The following is a 26081-nucleotide window of genomic DNA, read 5'->3' as shown; positions in this document are numbered from 1 at the left end:
CGTGCTATTGCTCACAATTATCCATTTAATAAATAAGGATAAAACAGTGACAAAAATATAATATGTAATTAACCCAAAAACGACTCTGCTGGGGATCGAACCCAGAATCTCTGGTTCCGTAGACCAGCGCCTTATCCATTGGGCCACAGAGTCTTAGTTATACATTTGTTAATAATAATTTATTTACTATTTTCTTATTTTTTTAATTCCTCTAGGTCTTTTAATAGAACTTTGGGTGTACTTTATCCATCCATTATATATAAAAAAAAGATATTGATTTTGATCAATTGATATAAAATATCTCTTAAACCCATTTCTTATTATAATTTAAGGTCTCTCATTTTTCATTATTTGGAAGACAATATTTTGGGGGTGGGCTAGCTAAGAGGATTTTGGAGCTAACATACATCAAAATATCAACATTGTGTTAGAAGTACATTAAGCCCTTGTTCACTTGTAGAATAAGGGTGTAATAGGCATAAGTATTCCAATTTTTAATATTAGAAGAAGAGGGTTAATACTAGTATAAGCTATTGTAATATTTAGTTCAATACTAGTATAAGGTGTAATAATTATATTTGATGTGATATAGATTTATTACTAAAATATAAAATTGTTATTACGAACTGGTGATATTTTAAACCAAATGATAAAATACTTTTGACTATATGTTAAATAGTAAATAGTATGGCCTTTCAACCCAATGACAAAAATACTCATGTTCCTCGCATTTTCCTTTTACCCCCCACATTGTTGGCGGAAAACAATAATTCTAAAATTTTTCACATTTACTATGACAAACTTCCTCGCACTAGCCCCAATTGCCCGCATGATATGTATTTCTATACACATTATACCCTCTCGGTAAAAAAAAAGAAAATTACAACTACTCATTGAACTTTCAGTTTTTCAAAGCTGCAGTTCCATTTCTCATGAGAGAAGTACACTAAAAAAAGTATAGTGCCTAATTATTTTTACTTCAAACTTGTAAAATATCTGCAAAAAAAAAAAAACCTCATCTAAACGCAATTATCTGATGTTAGTGTGTACTCAATCAAATTTAGAATCTACTTAGTCTGGCTAGCCTAGTCATAATTGATTAAGGAATGGGATTATATATCTATAACACTTGGAAGCTCTCACTTGAAAGGTTGGTTAATTACTAGTTGCACTAAAACAAAAGCAAGTAAACAATTATCTTTAGCGAAAATGAAATGTTTAATTAGCTCACACTTATATATACATTGGGTAGCTGCTGGCAAATATTCCAAGCACAAGAAGTTCCTGTGTTCAGAGAGCAAGAAAGAATCTCTTCTTGCTAGGTTGGTGAAGTGACGAGTAAGAAGAACATAGCATAAAGATTAATTAGTTGATAAAGGTTGTCTGGAATTTGCTTTTAATTAAGAGATGCTTGCATGAGATTCCAAAGTAATTAAGCATCACTTTGGGAATAATTCCAAACCCACATTCATAAGGTTAATTATATCATGTTTGCTTTTTATTATTCCTTTGGTGTCCATGTTGCCAATAAATAGACTTTCTCCCAAGCTGTTCTCATATCCAGATTGGCAATAAATAGTTTACGTTTCTGGGTACCTCGGAGCACTAAATAGCATTCATTTTTTATCCTCTCAATCCAACTGATATATAAAGCCTTCACTTCACTGGTTTGCTTCCAACTTGATTGTTCTTTCAAAATTAAATTGCTTGCCTTGCTATAATTATTTCATTGCTATATACTCGACAATAATCCATGGATTTTATCAAAATTGCTGCAGACTATATATATATATATATATATATTAAGACTGGTACTTGTCTTTCCATTTTACTGTGCATTTTTTCAAGATTCCCACATCAGCTTTGTTGCATCTTTATTATTTGTTCTACATTGCAATCTCTCTTTTCAGAGTATCCCTTGATTTTCTCTACTAAAGATGTTATTAGCAACTTGTTATTGATATCTATCCACATAGCAAATAATCATCCTTGAAATTCATGGATCGTTTATAGGCAATGTTATTAGCATCATCCAATCTCTGACTTCATTGATAAATCACACAAATATAGATGTAATATATCCTTTTTAAAGTCGGCAACAATATGAAAGCCCTCCAAGATGCCACCAAAGTCATGAGTTTGATTCCCCCCTTGGATGTTAGAGTTTATATTTACTAAATTATTATTAGGGTTCTATACATGTATAATTTAGATTAATTGAACTTGCCTTAGTGGCTTACATGATTTAACTAGACCTGTCTTATGGGCTTACATAAGAGATAAACTTAACTCAATTAAAAGATAAATAGACTCGATCCATCGAGTCAAATGTCCTCATAATTTGATCCTATTAGACCCGGATCATATCATTTCAATTGCTTGATAGTTCTTGCAAATTAATTAAATTATCTCACTTGTTTATTGGTTGATTAAATACTTGCGTTACTATACTTATTTAATTGTTATATATTTGACACTGATCTTGGATTTTTCTCAAAATGGCTGCAGATATAGTCTTCCCTCTAGTGATAAATCTGGCGCTTACATGGTTGCTCTACCATTGTAGTCTCTTTTCTCTACATATATATTACACTGTCTCCCTTGATTTTCTCCACTAATAAACAAGCGTGATACTTTCTCTCCACATAGCAAGTAATCACTCTTGAAATCCATGGATCAGATTATAGGTAGCATTACTAGCATCCTCATATCTCCTTTGACTTCATTAATGAATCACATAATTGTGCATGCAACATATCCTTTTAAAGTTGGCAATAATGTGAAAGCCCTCCTAGAAGCTTCCAAAGATTTGGAGGAGAGGATGAAGGATGTCAATATGCAAATAGAGACTGCTGAGAGAAAGGGTCTTACAGCAAAGAATCAAGTACAAAGGTGGTTGGAGAAGGTGAAAGGCATCGTCTCAGAAATGCAAGCAATCAGAGAAACATACAACCAAAGGAGTTGCAAATGTCTCAGCGGATACTCTCTCAATTGTTGCTCAAACTACTCCGTTAGCAAGAGGGCTGCGAAGAAGCTTCTAGATATACAAAAGTTGTCCGCAGAAGGAGCATTTGAATCAATTGCTGAGAAACTGCCTCCTCCTCTTATCCCAGACATGCCCACCACATCCAATGCATCAGGTCGAGTAGATTCCAACCTGAAAGAGGCACTACACTACCTTAATGAAGATGATACTGTGACAAGGATTGGAATTTGGGGCATGGGTGGTGTAGGGAAGACTCACCTCCTTAAACAAATCCAAGATTCTTTTTATCGTGGGAACTCTATCTTTAATGTTGTGATTCTTGTCACAGCTTCTAAAGAGTACTCAGTAGCAATGGTTCAAGATGAAATATTTAAGAAACTCGGCTTGGCCAAATCCGATGATGTACAATTGAATGCCGAGACTATCTCTAATTTCTTGGCTCATAGAAGCTTTCTTCTGCTATTGGATGATTTGTGGGGACCCCTAGATCTTGAAGCTGTTGGTGTTCGAATCGCTCTCACTGCAGTCGGCTCTTACAAGCGAAAGGTGGTCTTGACAACAAGATCAGACGAAGTCTGCGGTGCCATGAGAGTGGAACGACAAATTAAAGTCGATAAACTGGACGAGATTGCCGCATGGAGCCTATTCCAGAAGAATGTTGGTGAGCAAACTCTAAATTCTGATCCTTATATAGCAACTATTGCAAAAGAAGTCATCAAAGAGTTGGATGGGTTGCCGCTGGCGTTGATCACCATCGGGAGTTCCATGCATGCCAAGAAGCATTATAGAGCATGGGAAAGGGCCCTCGAGCAACTTAAGGAGTCACAACTTTATGAGATCGAACACCGACCAAATGCAAAAGAAATCACAACTTTCCAGACGTTGAAGTTTAGCTATGAAAGCTTGGAATCTGATACCTTGAGGCAGTGTTTCTTGAGCTGTTCTATGTGGCCTGAGGATTATGCAATCCCGAAAGAGGAACTCATCCTATGTTGGATAGGGTTAGGCCTAGTAAAGGTGGACAAAACATTACGAAGTTCTTATAATTATGGATACGATCTCATGGATAAGCTACAAGCTGCATGCTTATTGGAGGATTCAACTAGCTATGAATCATGGGGCTATGTGATTGAGAGTGTGAAAATGCATGATGTGCTTCGTGACATGGCATTATGGATAGCACGTGATTACGGAGAGAACAACAACAAATGGATCGTCAATGTAGATGTTGGGCAAGTAGAGAATATCGGCAATGAGGTAGAGCGAATATCAGTAATGAACATTTCTTGCAAAAGATTATCTTTTCCTCCTCTTACTAAACTTACAACCCTAATTCTACGGGCTTATGATCTGCAAGAAAGTACAGTACTTGTGAATATCCAGGCTTTGCAAGCACTCACATTTCTTGACTTTCAAGATAACTACTTGAAAGAGTTCCCTATGGAGATATGTAAGCTGGTCAAACTTCAGTACCTTAACTTAAGTGGCAACCTTATTAAGTCATTGCCCGAGGAGCTGAAGTCCCTTACCAATCTCAAATTCTTGCATCTGAGACACAATCTCATTCAAACAATATCAAAGGGTGCTTTCTCCATACTCAATGCTCTAAAGGTGCTGGATTTATTTAGTTTCGACACAATATACTCCCTACCATCATTATTGGAGGAATTGAAGAGTTTGCATAACCTGAGAGCTCTTGGAATCACTGTAGGAGGTGACTCTCAGTTCCAATTGCTTGAGAAGTCAACCAATATACCTATTCAATCTCTTAAAATATGCCATCTGAAGGAACCTGCACTCTTCTTGACGGCTAATTTTCTTGGGAACTTGAATCACTTTGAGATTTCGACAAGTGGAACGGAAGAAATACTAATTCATACAAGTGGTCAAAATGCCAACTCACATCTCGATCTTGAGATACTTCGCTTCACTATGATGGAGGATCTGAAAATGATCGTGTGGAAGGGAGTTTCTCCAAAGGATATATTTCCAAAACTTCGGAGCTTGGAGTTTTTATCGTGCAACAAAATAGAGAACGTCTCATGGATAGTGCATCTCCCATGCCTTCAAGAACTGTTCATCGATAAATGCTTCAATATGATGAATGTTATTTGTTGCCGGGAGAATAACCATGGTGAGAATTCTGTGCCAGAAATACAAGAAGATGGAGGAGATGCATTGATTCCCACATTCCCTTGCCTCCAGTGTATGGTGTTGAATGCTCTTCCAAAATTGCACACCATATGTGATCCGGGAGTCACCTTCCCATCCTTGCGATATCTTCATGTTGAAGGATGTGAAAAATTGAAGAAACTACCTTTCCAGCCACATACCATACCGAGTAAATTAGAGAAGATAGAATATTGGCCTAGGTCATTGTGGGAAGGTCTAGAATGGGAGGAAGACAGCCTCAGATCTTCTCTCGAAAAGGTTTGCAAATTTTTTGATGACATTGGTTTCTTTGACATCGAACCAGCTATTCCTACTATGTTGTAGTTGCTTTCTTAATTTCAAAATTACTGTTATGTTGTGAACTATTTGCTAATGACTATGAAGTGCACATTGTTCATGACCACATTATTTTCTCACATAATCTAAAATATGTATCTTCTTGCATTGTCAGTTTAATTTTCTCTCTTAGTTTCTTTTCTTCTTTCCATAATTTGTAGAATTAGGTGTCAATTTTAAGTAACAACCAGTAGTAATTTTTCTTTCAAAAATGATGTTTACGAATCTTATAGATAGCTGGCTTCATATATCTAGCTAACAAGCAATGTATAATAAAAAAATGATTGATCATATAAAAAAAATTTTAAATAAATATAAAGACTATTTTGTTAGAAATCTGCTATTAGAAACTGCAAATGGCTCATTTACTTTTAACGTTATGCAGTTTCTAATCTTAATGTGACCCGATTAATTAAGTCATAAATAGATCGTTCTATAATTAGAGCATTAGATCTGTGATTAATCTGAAATGTTGAATTGGTATATGATGGACGTACCAGATTTAGAGTTAAATGTTATATAATCAAGGATTGGGTCCTCTCTCTCCCTGCTAAGAGTCGCATTCTTCTCCACCAAGAAACGCATAAAGAAATAGGGTTAGAGAGAGAAACTGAATTCTGAGAAGAATAGCAACCGTCAGGAGTCAGAAGAAAGAAGATGACAGCCATTACATCTTCCGCTGTTAATCAAGGTATGTCATCTTAAGCAACAAATCATATCAAGTTTTGTTTGTGAAATATTCAGTATTGGTGATCTTTGGGCTGTTAATTGAATTGTTCATATTTAATCATGAAAGATCTAATAGAACAAAAGTTTTAACATTTGGTATCAGAGCAACCAATCAATAACTGAATATTTCCTATAATTGCAATTGATCTGTTGTGTGCTTTACTCATGATGTTTAATCAAGTCTTGCGCATGCTTCACAAAAAGGGGTGCAACTTTTGATCCGTCCGTCGGATCGGGCTGAAATTTTGACATGAACTCCACAGCACAAAGGCCGAAACGAAACCAATCTATAGATTCGTTTCGCCCATCGTGGGTTCAAATTCGCGATCCGACGGTCGGATATTAAGTTTTCAAATTTTCTTTACAATTTCAGAGTTTTTAGGGTCTTTTGTGCATTATTTACTGGTACAAAATAATTATTTGAAATTGGACATAAAAGTAATTGTTCTGCGATTGATTGTTTTGCATAAAGTATGTGTTATAAGTCATTATGCACATAAGATTTATGTTTTTGTTAACCACCAAAGTGGTCAAAATCAGAATAATGATATTGATAGAAATTGCCAGTTATGAATACCAATTAAAATTGGCGTCACTAATGATAGAACCTGAGAACTTACCCAAAGGAAAGTCTTGTTCTATAACTAGTTGACATGATGGGATTAATAGATATTTTGATTAAATAAATATTGATCATCAAAAGATGTCAGTACTATTTAATTGAATATATTTATTACTTACTTATGTTTTGGTATTTAATTGTGTTAAGTATAAGATAGTATCTACCCAAAGGAGTGCTATATTATACTATTATGTATATATCTGAATCGCGTTAGTTATGAGCTTATAGTTACTTCATTTTTAAATTTGCAGTAGTTCCCATGAATACACATGCTTCATCTGTTACATTGTTCACTGGTGTTAATTTTTCTGAATGGAGAGAACAAGTCAATTTCCATTTAGGTGTTCAGGACCTTGACTTGGCACTCCTTGAGGATAAACCTACTGCTCTTACAACAGCTAGTACTGAAGCAGAAAAAAACACACCATAAAGCATGGGAACGCAGTAACAGATTGAGCCTTATGTTTATTAAAATGATTGTTGCTAACAACATCAAGTCAACAATTCCACAAACAGATAGTGCTAAGGAATATATGCAGTTTGTGGAAGAGCATTTTCGTTCAGCTGATAAGTCACTCGCTGGTACTCTTATGGCAGAACTCACGACCATGAAGTTTGATGGGTCGCGAACTATGCAAGAGCACATTATAGAGATGACTAATATTGCAACAAGGTTAAAGTCTCTGGGACTCACAGTAGAGGATTCTTTTCTTGTCCAGTTTATCCTGAATTCGCTAACTTCTGAATATGGACCTTTTCAGATTAACTATAACACTATAAAGGATAAGTGGAATGTTAATGAATTGGCCAGTAGACTTGTTCAGGAAGAAGGACGTTTGAAAAATCAAGTGAATCACTCAGTAAGTTTTGTGAGTAATAAAGCTGGTAAAGAAAAGATAGGAAAATCAAGTCATTTCAAGAAGAAAAAGGCACCTGCTAAGAATGGGCAGGATAAGGAAAAGAAGGAACTAAAGGATGTTCAATGTCATTTCTATAAAAAGAAAGGACATGATCAAAGTGACTTCGAAAAGAATAGCTTGGTTCGAAAAGAAAGGTAATTATCTATCTTTCGTATGTTTTGAATCAAATATAGTTGAAGTTCCTATTAATACATGGTGGCTTGATCCTGGTGCTACAACTCATGTTTCCAATAATATGCAGGGATTCCTTATGATCCGAACTATAAATCCAAATGAAGATCGTTTTCTCTTTATGGGAAACGGAATGAAATCCTCAATTGAAGGCATTGGGACTTATCGTCTAATTCTAAAAAGTGGATATGTATTAGACTTATATAGTACCCTTTATGTACCTTCATTATCTAGAAACCTTATTTCCGTAAGTAAGTTGGATATTTCTGGTTTTAGATGTATGTTTGGATTTGGTTGTTTTGACTTATATAAGAATACTGATAATGTTGGTTCCGGTATTCTAATTGATGGTTTATATAAATTGAAACTGAATGACACTTATACGAATTCCTTGCTGAATGTAGTAAATAATGTTGGATGCAAACGTAGCATGATGAATGAAAATTCTGCTTTCTTGTGGCATAAAAGACTAGGTCATATATTCAAAGAAAGAATGATGAGATTAGTAAGTAATGAAATTTTGTCAAATTTGGACTTTAGTGATCTAGAATTATGTGTGGATTGTATTAAAGGTAAACAAACCAAACATAATAAGAAAGGAGCCACTAGAAGCAACCAGCATCTTGAAATAATACACACTGATATTTGAGGACCTATGGACACTCCAGCCTTTAATGGAGAAAAATATTTCATCACTTTTATTGACGATTTTTCTCGTTATGGTTATGTCTATTTGCTTCATGAAAAATCTCAATCTATGAATGTCCTTGAGACATTTGTAAAGGAAGTTGAGAGGCAATTAGATAAAAAGGTGAAAATCATAAGGTCTGATAGAGGTGGTGAATATTATGGTAAATATAATGAGTCAGACCAGTGTCTAGGTCCATTTGCAAAATTTCTCGAAAGTCATGGCATATGTGCACAATACACAATGCCGGGTACACCACAGCAAAATGGTGTAGCAAAAAGGCGCAATAGGACGTTAATAGATATGATTAGGAGTATGATGTCAGATTCTACACTACCTAAGAATTTATGGTCGTATGCTCTCAAAACTGCTAATGATTTGTTGAATAGGGTTCCTAGTAAAGCTGTTCAAAAGATTCCTTTTGAGTTATGGATTAACAGGAAACCTAGCTTAAGACACCTGCATGTTTGGGGTTGTCCAGCGAAAGCGAGAATTTATAATCCACATGAAAAGAAATTAGATTCTCGAACGATCAGTGGGTACTTTTTAGGTTACCCTGAGAAATCTAAAGGGTATGTGTTTTACTGTCCTAATCATAGTCCAAGAATTGTAGAAACTGGTAATGCAAGATTCATTGAGATTGGTGAAGTCAGTGGGAGTACTATAAGACAAATAGTAGAAATAAATTATACTATTATTCTATAGGCCACCGGGAGTGGAAATAAAAATATTTCAGGCACGTATATGTATATGAGACAATCCCATTTAAACAATATCAAAGGTAACCAGTAGAGCTTGTAAGATTCTTCTATATGCCACCAGTGGAAATAAAAACAATTTCAGGCACATATATTAGATGGTCACCTCTTTTTTCTCTTTCCTTATATTTTCGTGGCTGTTGTTATTTTGTTACTAAGCACATATATGATTTTATTATTTTTAACTTAGGTCCTCTTTTTCTTATTTAAACACCAAAACTCTCTTGTTAGGGTTTCTTTTCTTAAAAAAAATAATTTAATGACGAAAGCTATGGTTGTTAAGAACTACTATCTATATTACGAAAATATTTTAAGTCTTTATAATGTCAGTTTAGATGCTACTGATCAGTATAAGATCTCCTGGGTGGTAAATTTGTAACTGTTATAATTTAATAAATAATTACTATCATTTTATGGTCCTAGAGCTAAGTAAATCGTAATCTTTGAACTTTTCTAAATATCTAAATCTTAGCCACCACCTTCCTCCAGCAGTCATCCTATTATACGGTTGTCTACCACCACCCTACTGTACGGTCGTCCACTACCACCCTTCGCCATCCCCATCCTCTGACGACCACGGCAACGTCGAATATTTATCATTTTACCCTATTTCGACATTTCTCTACTATTTTATTTATATCTTTTCATCCAGACCTTCGATTTAGATAAAACAAGAACTATTAGAACCCTAATTTACAAGACTACCAATTTAAATTTTTATAATTTTCTTACATCTGGATCGGGGTCCAGATCTAATCTCTAACGATTATATTATGCGAATTACGATAAGATACTTGTGAATCAGTCTGACAGACTTTTTTACATAATTTATAAAATAATTATGATTAGGTAGCGTAACTATGAGTCATATTCTGTGGATTAGGTTCCAATTCTGTGGATTAGGTTCAATGACTACGAATTTATCTGCTTAAATTATTTTATCTACAGCTATAGAGTTGTTCGTTCTTCGCTTTCCAAGGAATATAGAATGCTCACATTCAAAACCTTGGTAGAGCTTTCCCTTCATGGTTTCACCCATAGTTTTCTATTCTAGGAATTTAATAGGTTAATTCCATAGTCCGTACAACAGAAATATTTGACTGACATTCAAAACTACTGAAAAATAATTAGCAAACATGCCAAGCCCGAGATTTAGCTGAGTGAAGGTAAACCAGATCAGTTGTTTGGTCAACTAGATCACGTGTCTGCCCATTAAATGATTCATCCCAGTCATATGTATGGTCAACTAGATCTGGCGTTCAGCCATTTGATTCTCTATTGGGAAATTAAAAAAAGAAACTTAGATGCCTGAGCTACTGCAATTCTTGTGACAAATTTATGATAGACTTTCTCCCAAGCTATTCTCATAAGACCATAGAGGCTTCCTAAGCCATTCTCATATCCATGTTGCCAATAAATAGACTTTCTCCCAAGCTGTTCTCCTCTCCAGATTGGCGATCAATAGTGCATGTTTCTGGGTACCTCGGAGCACCAAATAGCATTCACTTTTGATCCTCTCAATCCAGCGGATATATGAAGCCTTCACTTCACTGGTTTGCTTCCAACTTGATTGTTCTTCCAAAATTAAATTCCTTCATTCATTTGTTTGTTGCTTGATTAACCACTTGCCTTACTATAATTATCTCATTGCTATATATACCTGACACTAATCCATGGATTTTATGAAAATGGTTGCAGACTATATGTATACATATAGTCTTTCCTCCAGTGATATATATATATATATAGTCTTTAAAACTGGTACTTGTCTTTCAATTTTACTGTGCATGTTTGCAAGATTTCCACATTTGCTTTGTTGCATCTTTATTGTTTGTTCTACATTGCAATCTCTCTTTTTAAAGTCTCTCTTGATTTTCTCCACTAATACACAAACTTATTACTCATGTCTCTCTAAATAGCAAATAATCATCCTTGAAATTCATGGATAAGTTTATAGGCAATGTTATTAGCATCATCCAATCTCTTTCACTTCGTTAATATATCACACAACTATAGATGCAATATATCCTTTTAAATTCGGCAACAATGTGAAAGCCCTCCAAGATGTCACCTAAGTTCATGAGTTTGATTTCTCCAATTATGATTTACTCAGAATTTAACTAACTTTTTTAATACAGATAATAAATGCTTAGATTCTATATACATAGTTTAGGATTTGACAAGATTTGAATTTGAATTAGGTTGAGTCAAAGGGTGAATATATATATGTTTTCTTTAAACTAAAGATAATGGATATGTAGTTTAATACTTAAACTGGGTAAATAAGCTAGTAGCCTCTAATTACTTTTATTCATATATACTATGAATAATCTACTCAAAAAATACACCGTTCATACAACTTTTATTTAGTTTGTTTAATATATTAAGCTTGCTTTGGTTTTAGGTGAGATGATCCAAGTATTAGTGCCAAAAGCTATTGATTTTCAGATTTGGAAAAACATTTTTTTTATTTCCTTAGAATACTAGTAATTTGTGATGAATTCAATCCATTATCCGATTAAATTTGAATACGATAGAGTACGACGTAACCATAAACTAAATGAAATAGATACGTATATTATAATTATTTTTCCTTTTAAAATCTGATTTGATTCTGAATTTCATAAAATTAAATGGATATGATTTTAATTTTTATACATATCAAACTGAATCTAATTATAAATACATGAGGAGATCCACTTTGCCACACGCTATCAATAATAAAGTATAAAAAAAATCACAGACATGAAAATTTTTATGTAGACAAATTTTAAACTTTAGTAAAAAATTATGAATGCAAAGTCAGATCGAAACGAATTACTAATAAATGTAACAGTTATGAAATTGACTTGCAACCACCCGTTGATTCCCATGATTATATCGGTAAGATCTTTCTTTCTCGAATTCAACATATTCTACATTTTTACACATGTAAGAATGATTTTTTCTTTTGAAACCAATTTCTTGATGCTTAGCACGGTTGGAAGATACCACTTCCTAAAAATTTATTTTTAAATACAATTCTCTTTGTTTTTTTTATTTGATTTTAATTGTCAGCTTGCATAACATATGTGCATATGCTCATAAGAAATTATATACATAGTTACATATTTAAAATATTTTGAAACGTATTAGCTATTATATAAAGACCTTACACACCCGTTGATATTGTTGTCTCCCTTCAGCTCACAACTTCAAATCCTCCATTTGAAGTCATCCCTCTTGTTTCATTAAATTTTTTGTGGCATTTTGTAGGGCTTTTACATTAATTATACTTAAAATACCATTCATCTTTTAACTTGACAGAGTTCAATGATTACAGTGGCAATTGTTATATTTGAAAAATGCAGTAGCTATTATAATATTCAAAATAAATTCAATGACAATTAAGTAAAAATCTCAAATATTATTTGTGATTAATGGGATGCTAGGTTGTATTTTTTTGTGACAAATTTATGATAGTACCTTGTAGGGTGATAGTTTTCATCTCATTTTTGTTATCATACCGACAACAATCAATCTAAAAATGGGTGAGTCCGACATAATTAGATACTAAGTAGAACATATATGTATATGACACAATTATCTTTCCATTTAAAATCTGATTTGAGTATGAATTTGATACTCTTAAATGGATATGAATTCAATCTTTATACATATCCATCCGATTCGGTTATTATCCTAACCTATGGGCATATGATCTATATATAATAAATAGTCCATGCAAGGAAATTATAAAAGGTATCAACTTTCATACTCTTACACCCTATTCGATAGAAAGAATATGAGATAAGAGAACAGAAAGTCAAGAGAGAAAATAAATATAGTCGTGGGGATTATTCAATACTGAATCTGCTCTGAATCAAAACTAATTCGGATATTGATCCTAATTTTTGATACATATAACAAATGATTGGATTCTATATAGGTAGCTTAAGAATCATTTTTCCTCGAGAACCCTACTAGTTTGCTTTCAACTGCTTGATAGTGCTTGTAAATTAATTAAATTCTCTCACTTGTTTATTGCTTGATTAACTACTTGTGTTACTATGCTTATTTCATTGTTATATACTCGACACTGATTTTGGATTTTTCTCAAAATGGCTACAGATATAGTCTTCCCTCTAGTGATAAATTTGGCGCTTGCAAGCTTGTTCTACCATTACAGTCTGTTTTCTCTACATATATACATTACACTGTCTTCCAGGATTTTCTCTACTGATAAACGAGCGTGTTACTTTCTCTCTACATAGCAAGTAATCACTCTTGAAATCCATGGATCAGATTATAGGCAACATTACTAGCATCCTCCTATCTCCTTTGACTTCATTGATGAATCACATAACTATCCATGCAACATATCCTTTTAAAGTTGGCAATAATGTGAAAGACCTCTTAGAAGCTTCCAGAAATTTGGAGGCAAGGATGAAGGATGTCAATATGCAAATAGAGATTGCTGAGAGAAATGGTCTTACAGTAAAGAATCAAGTACAAAGGTGGTTGGAGAAGGTGAAAGGCATCATCTCCGAAATGCAAGCAATCGGAGAAACATACAACCAAAGGAGTTGCAAATGTCTCGGCGGATACTCTCTCAATTGTTGCTCAAACTACTCTGTCGGCAAGAGGGCTGCCGAGAAGCTTGTAGATGTTCAAAAGTTGTCCGAGGAAGGAGAATTTGAATCAGTTGCTATGAAGCAGCCTACTCCGCTTATCCCAGATATGCCCACCATATCTAATGCATCAAGTCAAATAGATTCCAACCTTCAAGAGGCACTTCGCTACCTTAAAGAAGATGATACTGTGACAAGGATTGGAATTTGGGGCATGGGTGGTGTAGGGAAGACTCACCTCCTTAAACAAATCCAAAATTCTTTTTATCGTGGGAACTCTATGTTTGATGTTGTGATTCTTGTCACAGCTTCTAAAGAGTGCTCAGTATCAAAGGTTCAAGATGAAATAATTAAGAAATATGAGTTGGACAAGCCCGACGATGTACAATTGAAGGCCAAGACAATCTCTAACTTCTTGACTCGTAAAAGCTTTCTTCTGCTATTGGATGATCTATGGGGACCCCTAGATCTTGAAGCAGTTGGTGTTCCAATCTCTCTCACTGCAGTCGGCTCTTACAAGCGAAAGTTGGTATTGACAACAAGATTAAATGTAGTTTGTGGTGCCATGAGAGTGGAACGACAAATTAAAGTCGATAAATTGGATGAGATTGCCGCATGGAGCCTATTCCAGAAGAATGTCGGTGAGCAAACTCTAAATTCTGATCCTTATATAGAAACTATTGCAAAAGAAGTCATCAAAGAATTGGATGGCTTGCCGCTGGCCTTGATCACCGTGGGGAGTTCCATGCATGCCAAGAAGCATTATAGAGCATGGGAAAGGGCCCTCGAGCAACTTAAGGAGTCACAACTTCATGAGATCGAACACCGACCAAATGCAAAAGAAAGCACAACTTTCCATACATTGAAGTTTAGCTATGAAAGCTTGGAATCTGATACTCTCAAGCAGTGTTTCTTGAGTTGTTCCATGTGGCCGGAGGATTATGAAATTCCAAAAGAGAGGCTCATCCAATGTTGGATAGGGTTAGGCCTAGTAAAGGTGGACAGAACACTACGAAGCTCATATAATTATGGATACGATCTCATAGATAAGCTACAAGCTGCATGCTTACTAGAGGATTTAAGAGAGTATGAGAGAGTGAAAATGCATGATGTGCTTCGTGACATGGCATTATGGATAGCACGTGATTACGGAGAGAACAACAATAAATGGATCGTCAAAACAGACCTTGGGCAAGCAGAGGATATCAACAATGAGGTAGAGCGAATGTCAATAATTTCCTACAAAAGTTTGCCTTTTCCTTACGGTACTCTTCCTCCTCTTACTAAGCTTACAACCCTAATTATCCAGGGTACTATCCAGGATGAAAGACGAGTACTTGTGAATATCCAGGCTCTGCAAGCACTCACATTTCTTGACCTTCAATTTAGCTGGTTGAAAGAGTTTCCTATGGATATATGTAAGCTGGTCAAACTTGAGTACCTTAACTTAATTGGCAACCTAATTAAGTCACTGCCCGAGGAGCTGAAATCTCTTATCAATCTCAAATTCTTACATCTGAGATACAATCCCATTCAAACAATATCAAAGGGTGCTTTCTCCACACTCAATGCGCTAAAGGTGCTGGATTTATTTAGTGTCGACGCAATATACTCCGTACCATCATTATTGGAGGAATTGAAGAGTTTGCATAACCTGAGAGCTCTTGGAATCACTGTGGGAGGTGACTCTCAGTTCCAATTGCTTGAGAAGTCAACCAATATGCCTATTCAATCTCTTCAAATATGCCATCTGAAGGAACCTGCACTCTTCTTGACAGCTAATTTTCTTGGGAACTTGAATTACTTACAGATTGGGAATAGTGAAACGGAAGAAATACTAATTCAAACAGGTGGTCAAAATGCCAACTCACATCTCGATCTTGAGATACTTCGCTTCGCTATGATGGAGGATCTGAAAATGATTGTGTGGAAGGGAGTTTCTCCAAAGGATATATTTCCAAAACTTCGGAGCTTGGAGTTTATCGGCTGCAACAAAATAGAGAACGTCTCATGGATAGTGCATCTCCCGTACCTTCGAGAACTGTTAATCGGTGGATGCTCGAATATGAAGAATGTTATTTCTAGCAGGGAGGATAACCATGGTGAGAATTCTGTGGCAGAAATACAAGAAGAGGGAGGAGGTGCATTGATTCCCACATTCCCTTGCCTCGAGAGTATGAGGTTTTTTATGCTTCCAAAGTTGCACGCCATTTGTGATCCGGGAGTCACCTTCCCATCCTTGCGATATCTTGAAATTGATGCATGTGACAAATTAAAGAAACTTCCTTTCCAGTCACGTACTATACCAAGTAAATTAGAGAAGATAGGTTGTCGGAAGTCATGGTGGGAAGGTTTAGAATGGGAGGAAGACAGCCTCAGATCTTCTCTCGAAAAGGTTTGCAAATTTTTTTACATAGTCTTCTTTGACAGCAAGCCAGTTATTCCTACTATGTTGTAGTTGCTTTCCTTAATTCTAAAATTACTATTATGTTGTGAACTATTTGGTAATGACTATGAAGTGCACATCATTGTTCATGACCACATTATTTTCTCACATAATCTAAAATGTGTATCTTCTTGCATTGTTTTGTCAGTTTAATTTTCTATCTCTTTTTGTTTCTTTTCTTCTTTTCATAATTTGTAGAATTAGATGTCAATTTTAAGTAACAACCGGTAGTCATTTTTCTTTCAAAAATTATGTTTACTAATCTTCTACATAGCTGGCTTCATATAAAAAATTATTGATCATATAAAAAATATTTTAAAAAAATAATAATAAATAAAGACTTTTCCTGCAAATTAATGAATCAATTTACAGGTAAAATGAACCGATTCCATCGCTAAAGTAATTGTTCTGCTAGAAGAAAGCACAAATGGAAATCCAATAGTTATGAGAAATAACATAAATGGAAATTTGTATATGACACCCTATCTTTTAATAAAATTATGGTTTACACTCTATATTTTTACTATTTTATAAATTAAGTCTTATGATTTAGCAAATATATACAGAAAATATCCTGCAGTTAAATCAGTAATTAAGCTTAACTAAATTTTTGAATTAAGTTAACTATACTAAAAACTTACGAAAATACAATCAACCAAGTCTTACTAAGGGCATTTTAGTCATTTAAAAAATAAGGGTATTTAATTATTTTAAAATAAAATATCTCTGCTTAACGAAATATTCTCACGGCTCACGGTGTTAATTCAAATCTAACCCAAGATGTTTTCTACGTATATTCGCTAAATTATAAGACTCAATTTATAAATAGTAAAAATATAAGGTATAAATTATAATTACCTAAGATATGCTATTATTCTATAGGCCACCGGGAGTGGAAATAAAAATATTTCAGGCACGTATATGTATATGAGACAATCCCATTTAAACAATATCAAAGGTAACCAGGAGAGCTTATAAGATTCTTCTATATGCCACTAGTGGAGATAAAAACAATTTCAGGCACATATATTAGATGGTCACCTCTTTTTTCTCTTTCCTTATATTTTCGTGGCTGTTGTTGTTTTGTTACTAAGCACATATATGATTTTATTATTTTTAACTTAGGTCCTCTTTTTCTTATTTAAACACCAAAACTCTCTTGTTAGGGTTTCTTTTCTTAAAAAAAATAATTTAATGACCAAAGCTATGGTTGTTAAGAACTACTATCTATATTACGAAAATATTTTAAGTCTTTATAATGTCAGTTTAGATGCTACTGATCAGTATAAGATCTCCTGGGTGGTAAATTTGTAACTGTTATAATTTAATAAATAATTACTATCATTTTATGGTCCTTGAGCTAGGTAAATCGTAATCTTTGAACTTTTCTAAATATCTAAATCTTAGTCACCACCTTCCTCCAGCAGTCATCCTATTATACGGTTGTCTACCACCACCCTACTGTACGGTCGTCCACTACCACCCTTCGCCATCCCCACGGCAACGTCGGATATTTATCGTTTTGCCCTATTTCGACCTCCCTCTACTATTTTATTTATATCTTTTCATCCAGACCTTCGATTTAGATAAAACAAGAACTATTAGAACCCTAATTTACAAGACTACCAATTTAAATTTTTATAATTTTCTTACATCTGGATCGGGGTCCAGATCTAATCTCTAACGATTATATTATGCGAATTACGATAAGATACTTGTGAATCAGTCTGACAGACTTTTTTACATAATTTATAAAATAATTATGATTAGGTAGCGTAACTATGAGTCATATTCTGTGGATTAGGTTCCAATTCTGTGGATTAGGTTCAATGACTACGAATTTATCTGCTTAAATTATTTTATCTACCGCTATAGAGTTGTTCGTTCTTCGCTTTCCAAGGAATATAAAATGCTCACATTCAAAACCTCGGTAGAGCTTTCCCTTCATGGTTTCACCCATAGTTTTCTATTCTAGGAATTTAATAGGTTAATTCCATAGTCCGTACAACAGAAATATTTGACTGACATTCAAAACTACTGAAAAATAATTAGCAAACATGCCAAGCCCGAGATTTAGCTGAGTGAAGGTAAACCAGATCAGTTGTTTGGTCAACTAGATCACGTGTCTGCCCATTAAATGATTCATCCCAGTCATATGTATGGTCAACTAGATCTGGCGTTCAGCCATTTGATTCTCTATTGGGAAATTAAAAAAAGAAACTTAGATGCCTGAGCTACTGCAATTCTTGTGACAAATTTATGATAGACTCTCTCCCAAGCTATTCTCATAAGACCATAGAGGCTTCCTAAGCCATTCTCATATCCATGTTGCCAATAAATAGACTTTCTCCCAAGCTGTTCTCCTCTCCAGATTGGCGATCAATAGTGCACGTTTCTGGGTACCTCGGAGCACCAAATAGCATTCACTTTTGATCCTCTCAATCCAGCGGATATATGAAGCCTTCACTTCACTGGTTTGCTTCCAACTTGATTGTTCTTCCAAAATTAAATTCCTTCATTCATTTGTTTGTTGCTTGATTAACCACTTGCCTTACTATAATTATCTCATTGCTATATACCTGACACTGGATTTTATGAAAATGGTTGCAGACTATATATATACATATAGTCTTTCCTCCAGTGATATATATATATATATAGTCTTTAAAACTGGTACTTGTCTTTCAATTTTACTGTGCATGTCTGCAAGATTTCCACATTTGCTTTGTTGCATCTTTATTGTTTGTTCTACATTGCAATCTCTCTTTTTAAAGTCTCTCTTGATTTTCTCCACTAATACACAAACTTATTACTCATGTCTCTCTAAATAGCAAATAATCATCCTTGAAATTCATGGATAAGTTTATAGGCAATGTTATTAGCATCATCCAATCTCTTTCACTTCGTTAATATATCACACAACTATAGATGCAATATAACCTTTTAAATTCGGCAACAATGTGAAAGCCCTCCAAGATGCCACCTAAGTTCATGAGTTTGATTTCTCCAATTATGATTTACTCAGAATTTAACTAACTTTTTTAATACAGATAATAAATGCTTAGATTCTATATACATAGTTTAGGATTTGACAAGATTTGAATTTGAATTAGGTTGAGTCAAAGGGTGAATATATATATGTTTTCTTTAAACTAAAGATAATGGATATGTAGTTTAATACTTAAACTGGGTAAATAAGCTAGTAGCCTCTAATTACTTTTATTCATATATACTATGAATAATCTACTCAAAAAATACACCGTTCATACAACTTTTATTTAGTTTGTTTAATATATTAAGCTTGCTTTGGTTTTAGGTGAGATGATCCAAGTATTAGTGCCAAAAGCTATTGATTTTCAGATTTGGAAAAACATTTTTTTTATTTCCTTAGAATACTAGTAATTTGTGATGAATTCGATCCATTATCCGATTAAATTTGAATACGATAGTAACCTTATACTAAATGAAATAGATACGTATATTACAATTATTTTTTTCCTTTTAAAATCTGATTTGATTCTGAATTTCATAAAATTAAATGGATATGATTTTAATTTTTATACATATCAAACCGAATCTAATTATAAATATATGAGGAGATCCACTTTGCCACACGCTATCAATAATAAAGTATAAAAAAAATCACAGACATGAAAATTTTTATGTAGACAAATTTTAAACTTTAGTAAAAAGTTATGAATGCAAAGTCAGATCGAAACGAATTACTAATAAATGTAACAGTTATGAAATTGACTTGCAACCACCCGCTGATTCCCATGATTATATCGGTAAGATCTTTCTTTCTCGAATTCAACATATTCTACATTTTTACACATGCAAGAATGATTTTTTCTTTTGAAACCAATTTTTTTATGCTTAGCACGGTTGGAAGATACCACTTCCTAAAAATTTATTTTTAAATACAATTCTCTTTGTTTTTTTTATTTGATTTTAATTGTCAGCTTGCATAACATATGTGCATATGCTCATATGAAATTATATACATAGTTACATATTTAAAATATTTTGAAACGTATTACCAATTATATAAAGACCTTACACACCCATTGACATTGTTGTCTCGCCATTCAGCTCACAGCTTCAAATCCTCCATTTGAAGTCATTCCTCCTGTTCATTAAATTTTTGGTGGCATTTTGTAGGGCTTTTACATTAATCATACTTAAAATACCATTCATTTTTTAAGTTGACAGAATTCAATGATTACAGTGGCAATTGTTATATTTGAAAAATGCAGTAGCTATTATAATATTCAAAATAAATTCAATGACAATTAAGTAAAAATCTCAAATATTATTTGTGATTAATGGGATGCTAGGTTGTATTTTTTGTGACAAATTTATGATAGTACCTTGTAGGGTGATAGTTTTCATCTCATTTTTGTTATCATACCGACAACAATCAATCTAAAAATGGGTGAGTCCGACATAATTAGATACTAAGTAGAACATATATGTATATGACACAATTATCTTTCCATTTAAAATCTGATTTGAGTATGAATTTGATACTCTTAAATGGATATGAATTCAATCTTTATACATATCCATCCGATTCGGTTATTATCCTAACCTATGGGCATATGATCTATATATAATAAATAGTCCATGCAAGGAAATTATAAAAGGTATCAACTTTCATACTCTTACACCCTATTCGATAGAAAGAATATGAGATAAGAGAACAGAAAGTCAAGAGAGAAAATAAATATAGTCGTGGGGATTATTCAATACTGAATCTGCTCTGAATCAAAACTAATTCGGATATTGATCCTAATTTTTGATACATATAACAAATGATTGGATTCTATATAGGTAGCTTAAGAATCATTTTTCCTCGAGAACCCTACTAGTTTGCTTTCAACTGCTTGATAGTGCTTGTAAATTAATTAAATTCTCTCACTTGTTTATTGCTTGATTAACTACTTGTGTTACTATGCTTATTTCATTGTTATATACTCGACACTGATTTTCGATTTTTCTCAAAATGGCTACAGATATAGTCTTCCCTCTAGTGATAAATTTGGCGCTTGCAAGCTTGTTCTACCATTGCAGTCTCTTTTCTCTACATATATACATTACACTGTCTTCCGGGATTTTCTCTACTGATAAACAAGCGTGTTACTTTCTCTCTACATAGCAAGTAATCACTCTTGAAATCCATGGATCAGATTATAGGCAACATTACTAGCATCCTCCTATCTCCTTTGACTTCATTGATGAATCACATAACTATCCATGCAACATATCCTTTTAAAGTTGGCAATAATGTGAAAGACCTCTTAGAAGCTTCCAGAAATTTGGAGGCAACGATGAAGGATGTCAATATGCAAATAGAGATTGCTGAGAGAAATGGTCTTACAGTAAAAAATCAAGTACAAAGGTGGTTGGAGAAGGTGAAAGGCATCATCTCCGAAATGCAAGCAATCGGAGAAACATACAACCAAAGGAGTTGCAAGTGTCTCGGCAGATACTCTCTCAATTGTTGCTCAAACTACTCTGTCGGCAAGAGGGCTGCCAAGAAGCTTGTAGATGTTCAAAAGTTGTTCGAGGAAGGAGAATTTGAATCAATTGCTATGAAGCAGCCTACTCCGCTTATCCCAGATATGCCCACCACATCTAATGCATCAAGTCAAATAGATTCCAACCTTCAAGAGGCACTTCGCTACGTTAAAGAAGATGATACTGTGACAAGGATTGGAATTTGGGGCATGGGTGGTGTAGGGAAGACTCACCTCCTTAAACAAATCCAGAATTCTTTTTATCGTGGGAACTCTATTTTTGATGTTGTGATTCTTGTCACAGCTTCTAAAGAGTGCTCAGTATCAAAGGTTCAAGATGAAATAATTAAGAAATATGAGTTGGACAAGCCCGACGATGTACAATTGAAGGCCAAGACAATCTCTAACTTCTTAACTCGTAAAAGCTTTCTTCTGCTATTGGATGATCTATGGGGACCCGTAGATCTTGAAGCAGTTGGTGTTCCAATCTCTCTCATTGCAGTCGGCTCTTACAAGCGAAAGTTGGTATTGACAACAAGATCAGATGGAGTGTGCGGTGCCATGAGAGTGGAACGACAAATTAAAGTCGATAAATTGGACGAGATTGCCGCATGGAGCCTATTCCAGAAGAATGTCGGTGAGCAAACTCTAAATTCTGATCCTCATATAGCAACTATTGCAAAAGAAGTCATCAAAGAATTGGATGGCTTGCCGCTGGCCTTGATCACCGTGGGGAGTTCCATGCATGCCAAGAAGCATTATAGAGCATGGGAAAGGGCCCTCGAGCAACTTAAGGAGTCACAACTTCATGAGATCGAACACCGACCAAATGCAAAAGAAAGCACAACTTTCCATACATTGAAGTTTAGCTATGAAAGCTTGGAATCTGATACTCTGAGGCAGTGTTTCTTGAGTTGTTCCATGTGGCCGGAGGATTATGAAATTCCAAAAGAGAAGCTCATCCAATGTTGGATAGGGTTAGGCCTAGTAAAGGTGGACAGAACACTACGAAGCTCATATAATTATGGATACGATCTCATAGATGAGCTACTAGCTGCATGCTTACTAGAGGATTTAAGAGACTATGAGAGTGTGAAAATGCATGATGTGCTTCGTGACATGGCATTATGGATAGCACGTGATTACGGAGAGAACAACTATAAATGGATCGTCAAAACAGACTTTGGGCAAGCAGAGGATATCAGCAATGAGGTAGAGCGAATGTCAGTCATTTCCTACAAAAGATTGCCTTTTCCTTACGGTACTCTTCCTCCTCTTACTAAGCTTACAACCCTAATTCTCCGGGGTTATCACCTGCATGGAAGATTAGTACTTGTAAATATCCAGGCTCTGCAAGCACTCACATTTCTTGACCTTGAAGATAACTACTTGGAAGAGTTTCCTATGGAGATATGTAAGCTAGTCAAAGTTGAGTACCTGAACTTAAATGACAACAAAATTGAGTCACTGCCCGAGGAGCTGAAGTCCCTTACCAATCTCAAATTCTTGCATCTCAGAGGCAATCCCATTCAAACAATATCAAAGGGTGCTTTCTCCACACTTAATGCGCTAAAGGTGCTGGATTTACTTATTTCGGAGAAAATAGACACCCTACCATCATTATTGGAGTAATTGAAGAGTTTGTACAACCTGAGAGCTCTTGGAATCACTGTGGATGGTGACTCTCACTTCCAATTGCTTGAGAAGTCAACCAATGTGCCTATTCAATCTCTTAAAATATGCCATCTGAAGGAACCTGCACTCTTCTTGACGGCTAATTTTCTTGGGAACTTGAATTACTTAGAGATTTGGTATAGTGAAACGGAAGAAATACTAATTCAAACAGGTGGTCAAAATGCCAACTCACATCTCGATCTTGAGATACTTTACTTCATGATGATGGAGGATCTGAAAACGATCGTGTGGAATGGAGTTTCTCCAAAGGATATATTTCCAAAACTTCGGAGCTTGATTTTTTTCGGGTGCAACAAATTAGAGAACGTCTCATGGATAGTGCATCTCCCGTGCCTTCGAGAATTGTCCATCAATGGATGCTTCAATATGAAGAATGTTATTTGTAGCAGGGAGGATAAGCATGGTGAGAATTCTGTGGCAGAAATACAAGAAGAGGGAGGAGGTGCATTGATTCCCACATTCCCTTGCCTCCAGAGAATGTGCTTGATTAATCTTCCAGAGTTGCACGCCATTTGTGATCCGGGAGTCACCTTCCCATCCTTGCGATATCTTGAAATTATTCAATGTGACAAATTAAAGAAACTTCCTTTCCAGTCACGTACTATACCAAGTAAATTAGAGGAAATCATATGTCAAAGTTCATGGTGGGAAGGTTTAGAATGGGAGGAAGACAGCCTCAGATCTTCTCTCGAAAAGGTTTGCAAATTTTAATGACATAGGCTTCTTTGACAGCAAGCCAGTTATTCCTACTATGTTGTAGTTGCTTTCCTTAATTCTAAAATTACTATTATGTTGTGAACTATTTGGTAATGACTATGAAGTGCACATCATTGTTCATGACCACATTATTTTCTCACATAGTCTAAAATGTGTATCTTCTTGCATTGTTTTGTCAGTTTAATTTTCTATCTCTTTTTGTTTCTTTTCTTCTTTTCATAATTTGTAGAATTAGATGTCAATTTTAAGTAACAACCGGTAGTCATTTTTCTTTCAAAAATGATGTTTACTAATCTTCTACATAGCTGGCTTCATATAAAAAATTATTGATCATATAAAAAATATTTTAAAAAAAATATAAAGACTATTTGGCTTTGTGTGCAAATTAATGAATCAATTTACAGGTAAAATGAACCGATTCCATCGCTAAAGTAATTGTTCTGCTAGAAGAAAGCACAAAAGGAAATCCAATAGTTATGAGAAATAACATAAATGGAAATTTATATATGACACCCAATCTTTTAATAAAATTATAGTTTACACTCTATATCTTTACTATTTTATAAATTGAGCCTTATGTTGTTAAATCAGTTAGTTAAGCTTAACTAAATCTCTGAATTAAGTTAACTATACTAAAAACTTACGAAAATACCATCGACCAAGTCTTACTAAGGGCATTTTAGTCATTTCAAAGATAAGGGTATTTAGTTATTTTAAAATAAAATATTTTTACTCAACGAAATATTCTCACGATGTTAGTTCAAATCTAACCTAATGTGTTTTCTGCATATATTCGCTAAATTATACGGCTCAATTTATAAATAGTAAAAATATAGTGTGCAAACTATAATTACGTTATAAAGCAGAGTCTTATATATAAATTATCTAAGATAAACCAAGATAAGCAACAGAGACTATAAGATTATTCTATACGCCTGGCGTGGAAATAAAAATATTTTAGGCTCGTATATGTGTATGAGACGGTCACCTCTTTTTTCTTTTTCTTTTTCTTTTTCTAGATGAACCAAATAATAGAAGAGCTAATATTTATGGCAAAATAAAAATTATTTTAATAACCTAGATGGAATGAGAATACAATAATATTATTAAAAATCATAATAATTAAAGAAGAAATTATGGACTAATTATGGTGTGACAATATCAGAAATAAAATACTAGTAATGTTAAAATTTGCATTAGTGATAATATCACTATTATAAATGCTATGGACAAACAATATTGCTTAAATTTTATTTTGAATCATTCTAATCTTTAATTTTAATATCTATTGGGTGATTTCAATAAAAATATTTTTTAATTTTAATTTTAATAAAAATATATTTTATTTTTTTTCTTTTTTGGCTATTTTTCGAGTTTACCCATCTGATATGATCTGATTGGTCCAAGATTTAAACCATTCACATTCCATGAGTTTGAATGAAAAAAGAAGGATAATTATGCTTAGCCTTCTAACTATTACCTTTTTCTATAAACACCCTATAAACTCTTTTATTATCCATATAGAATAATTGAACTAAGATAAACAATCATATATACCCCTTGACTAAAAGTAAAAAAAATAGCTACATAGAATCTTTGAGCTGAAAATTTTCTTAGGTAAGAGGTTTATGTAGGGGTGAAAACGGATCGGATGCAGACCGGATATTGCTCAATTCATATTTGGATCCATATTTTTAGTTTGGATATGAATT

At 34.1% G+C, this 26081-nt stretch overlaps 3 protein-coding genes and 1 non-coding gene across 7 annotated transcripts; 3 read left to right on the top strand and 1 right to left on the bottom strand.

The window, feature by feature from the left end:
* Positions 1–80: 80 nt before the first annotated feature.
* Positions 81–153, bottom strand: TRNAR-ACG (transfer RNA arginine (anticodon ACG)). The gene has a single exon. It is a non-coding gene; the product is annotated as a tRNA-Arg (tRNA).
* A 1415-nt stretch (positions 154–1568) lies between these two features.
* LOC140769058 (probable disease resistance protein At1g15890) lies at positions 1569–8219 on the top strand. Of its 4 annotated transcripts, XR_012105836.1 has the most exons (5): positions 1569–1667; positions 2509–5416; positions 5995–6185; positions 7097–7899; positions 8007–8219. XR_012105836.1 is itself a non-coding variant. In XM_073109602.1 (3 exons), exons 2-3 carry the CDS (start codon positions 2672–2674, stop codon positions 5998–6000), a joined length of 2751 nt encoding a protein of 916 aa, XP_072965703.1. In that variant the 5' UTR covers positions 1569–1667; positions 2509–2671; the 3' UTR covers positions 6001–7089. The 4 variants fall into 4 exon arrangements, 2 of the variants coding, with proteins under 2 accessions (XP_072965703.1, XP_072965701.1); XR_012105837.1 differs by lacking the exon at positions 5995–6185 and having other exon boundaries at positions 8007–8218; XM_073109602.1 differs by lacking the exons at positions 7097–7899; positions 8007–8219 and having other exon boundaries at positions 5995–7089.
* A 2597-nt stretch (positions 8220–10816) lies between these two features.
* LOC140768373 (probable disease resistance protein At5g63020) lies at positions 10817–16450 on the top strand. Its single transcript, XM_073108629.1, has 3 exons — positions 10817–10935; positions 13493–15208; positions 15302–16450. The coding sequence occupies exons 2-3, from the start codon at positions 13658–13660 to the stop codon at positions 16448–16450; spliced, it is 2700 nt and encodes an 899-aa protein (XP_072964730.1). The 5' UTR covers positions 10817–10935; positions 13493–13657.
* Positions 16451–18510: 2060 nt separating this feature from the next.
* LOC140768890 (probable disease resistance protein At5g63020) lies at positions 18511–24473 on the top strand. The gene is made up of 2 exons (XM_073109344.1): positions 18511–18912; positions 21454–24473. The coding sequence occupies exon 2, from the start codon at positions 21619–21621 to the stop codon at positions 23587–23589; it is 1971 nt and encodes a 656-aa protein (XP_072965445.1). The 5' UTR covers positions 18511–18912; positions 21454–21618; the 3' UTR covers positions 23590–24473.
* The last annotated feature ends 1608 nt before the right edge of the window (positions 24474–26081 follow it).

Source organism: Typha angustifolia, chromosome 10 (assembly GCF_048772165.1).
Source record: "Typha angustifolia cultivar Huaian chromosome 10, ASM4877216v1, whole genome shotgun sequence".
In the NCBI taxonomy this organism is placed as follows: domain Eukaryota; kingdom Viridiplantae; phylum Streptophyta; class Magnoliopsida; order Poales; family Typhaceae; genus Typha; species Typha angustifolia.
The sequence above is the reverse complement of the archived record's forward strand: the minus strand, read 5'-3'. Positions and strand labels throughout refer to the sequence as shown.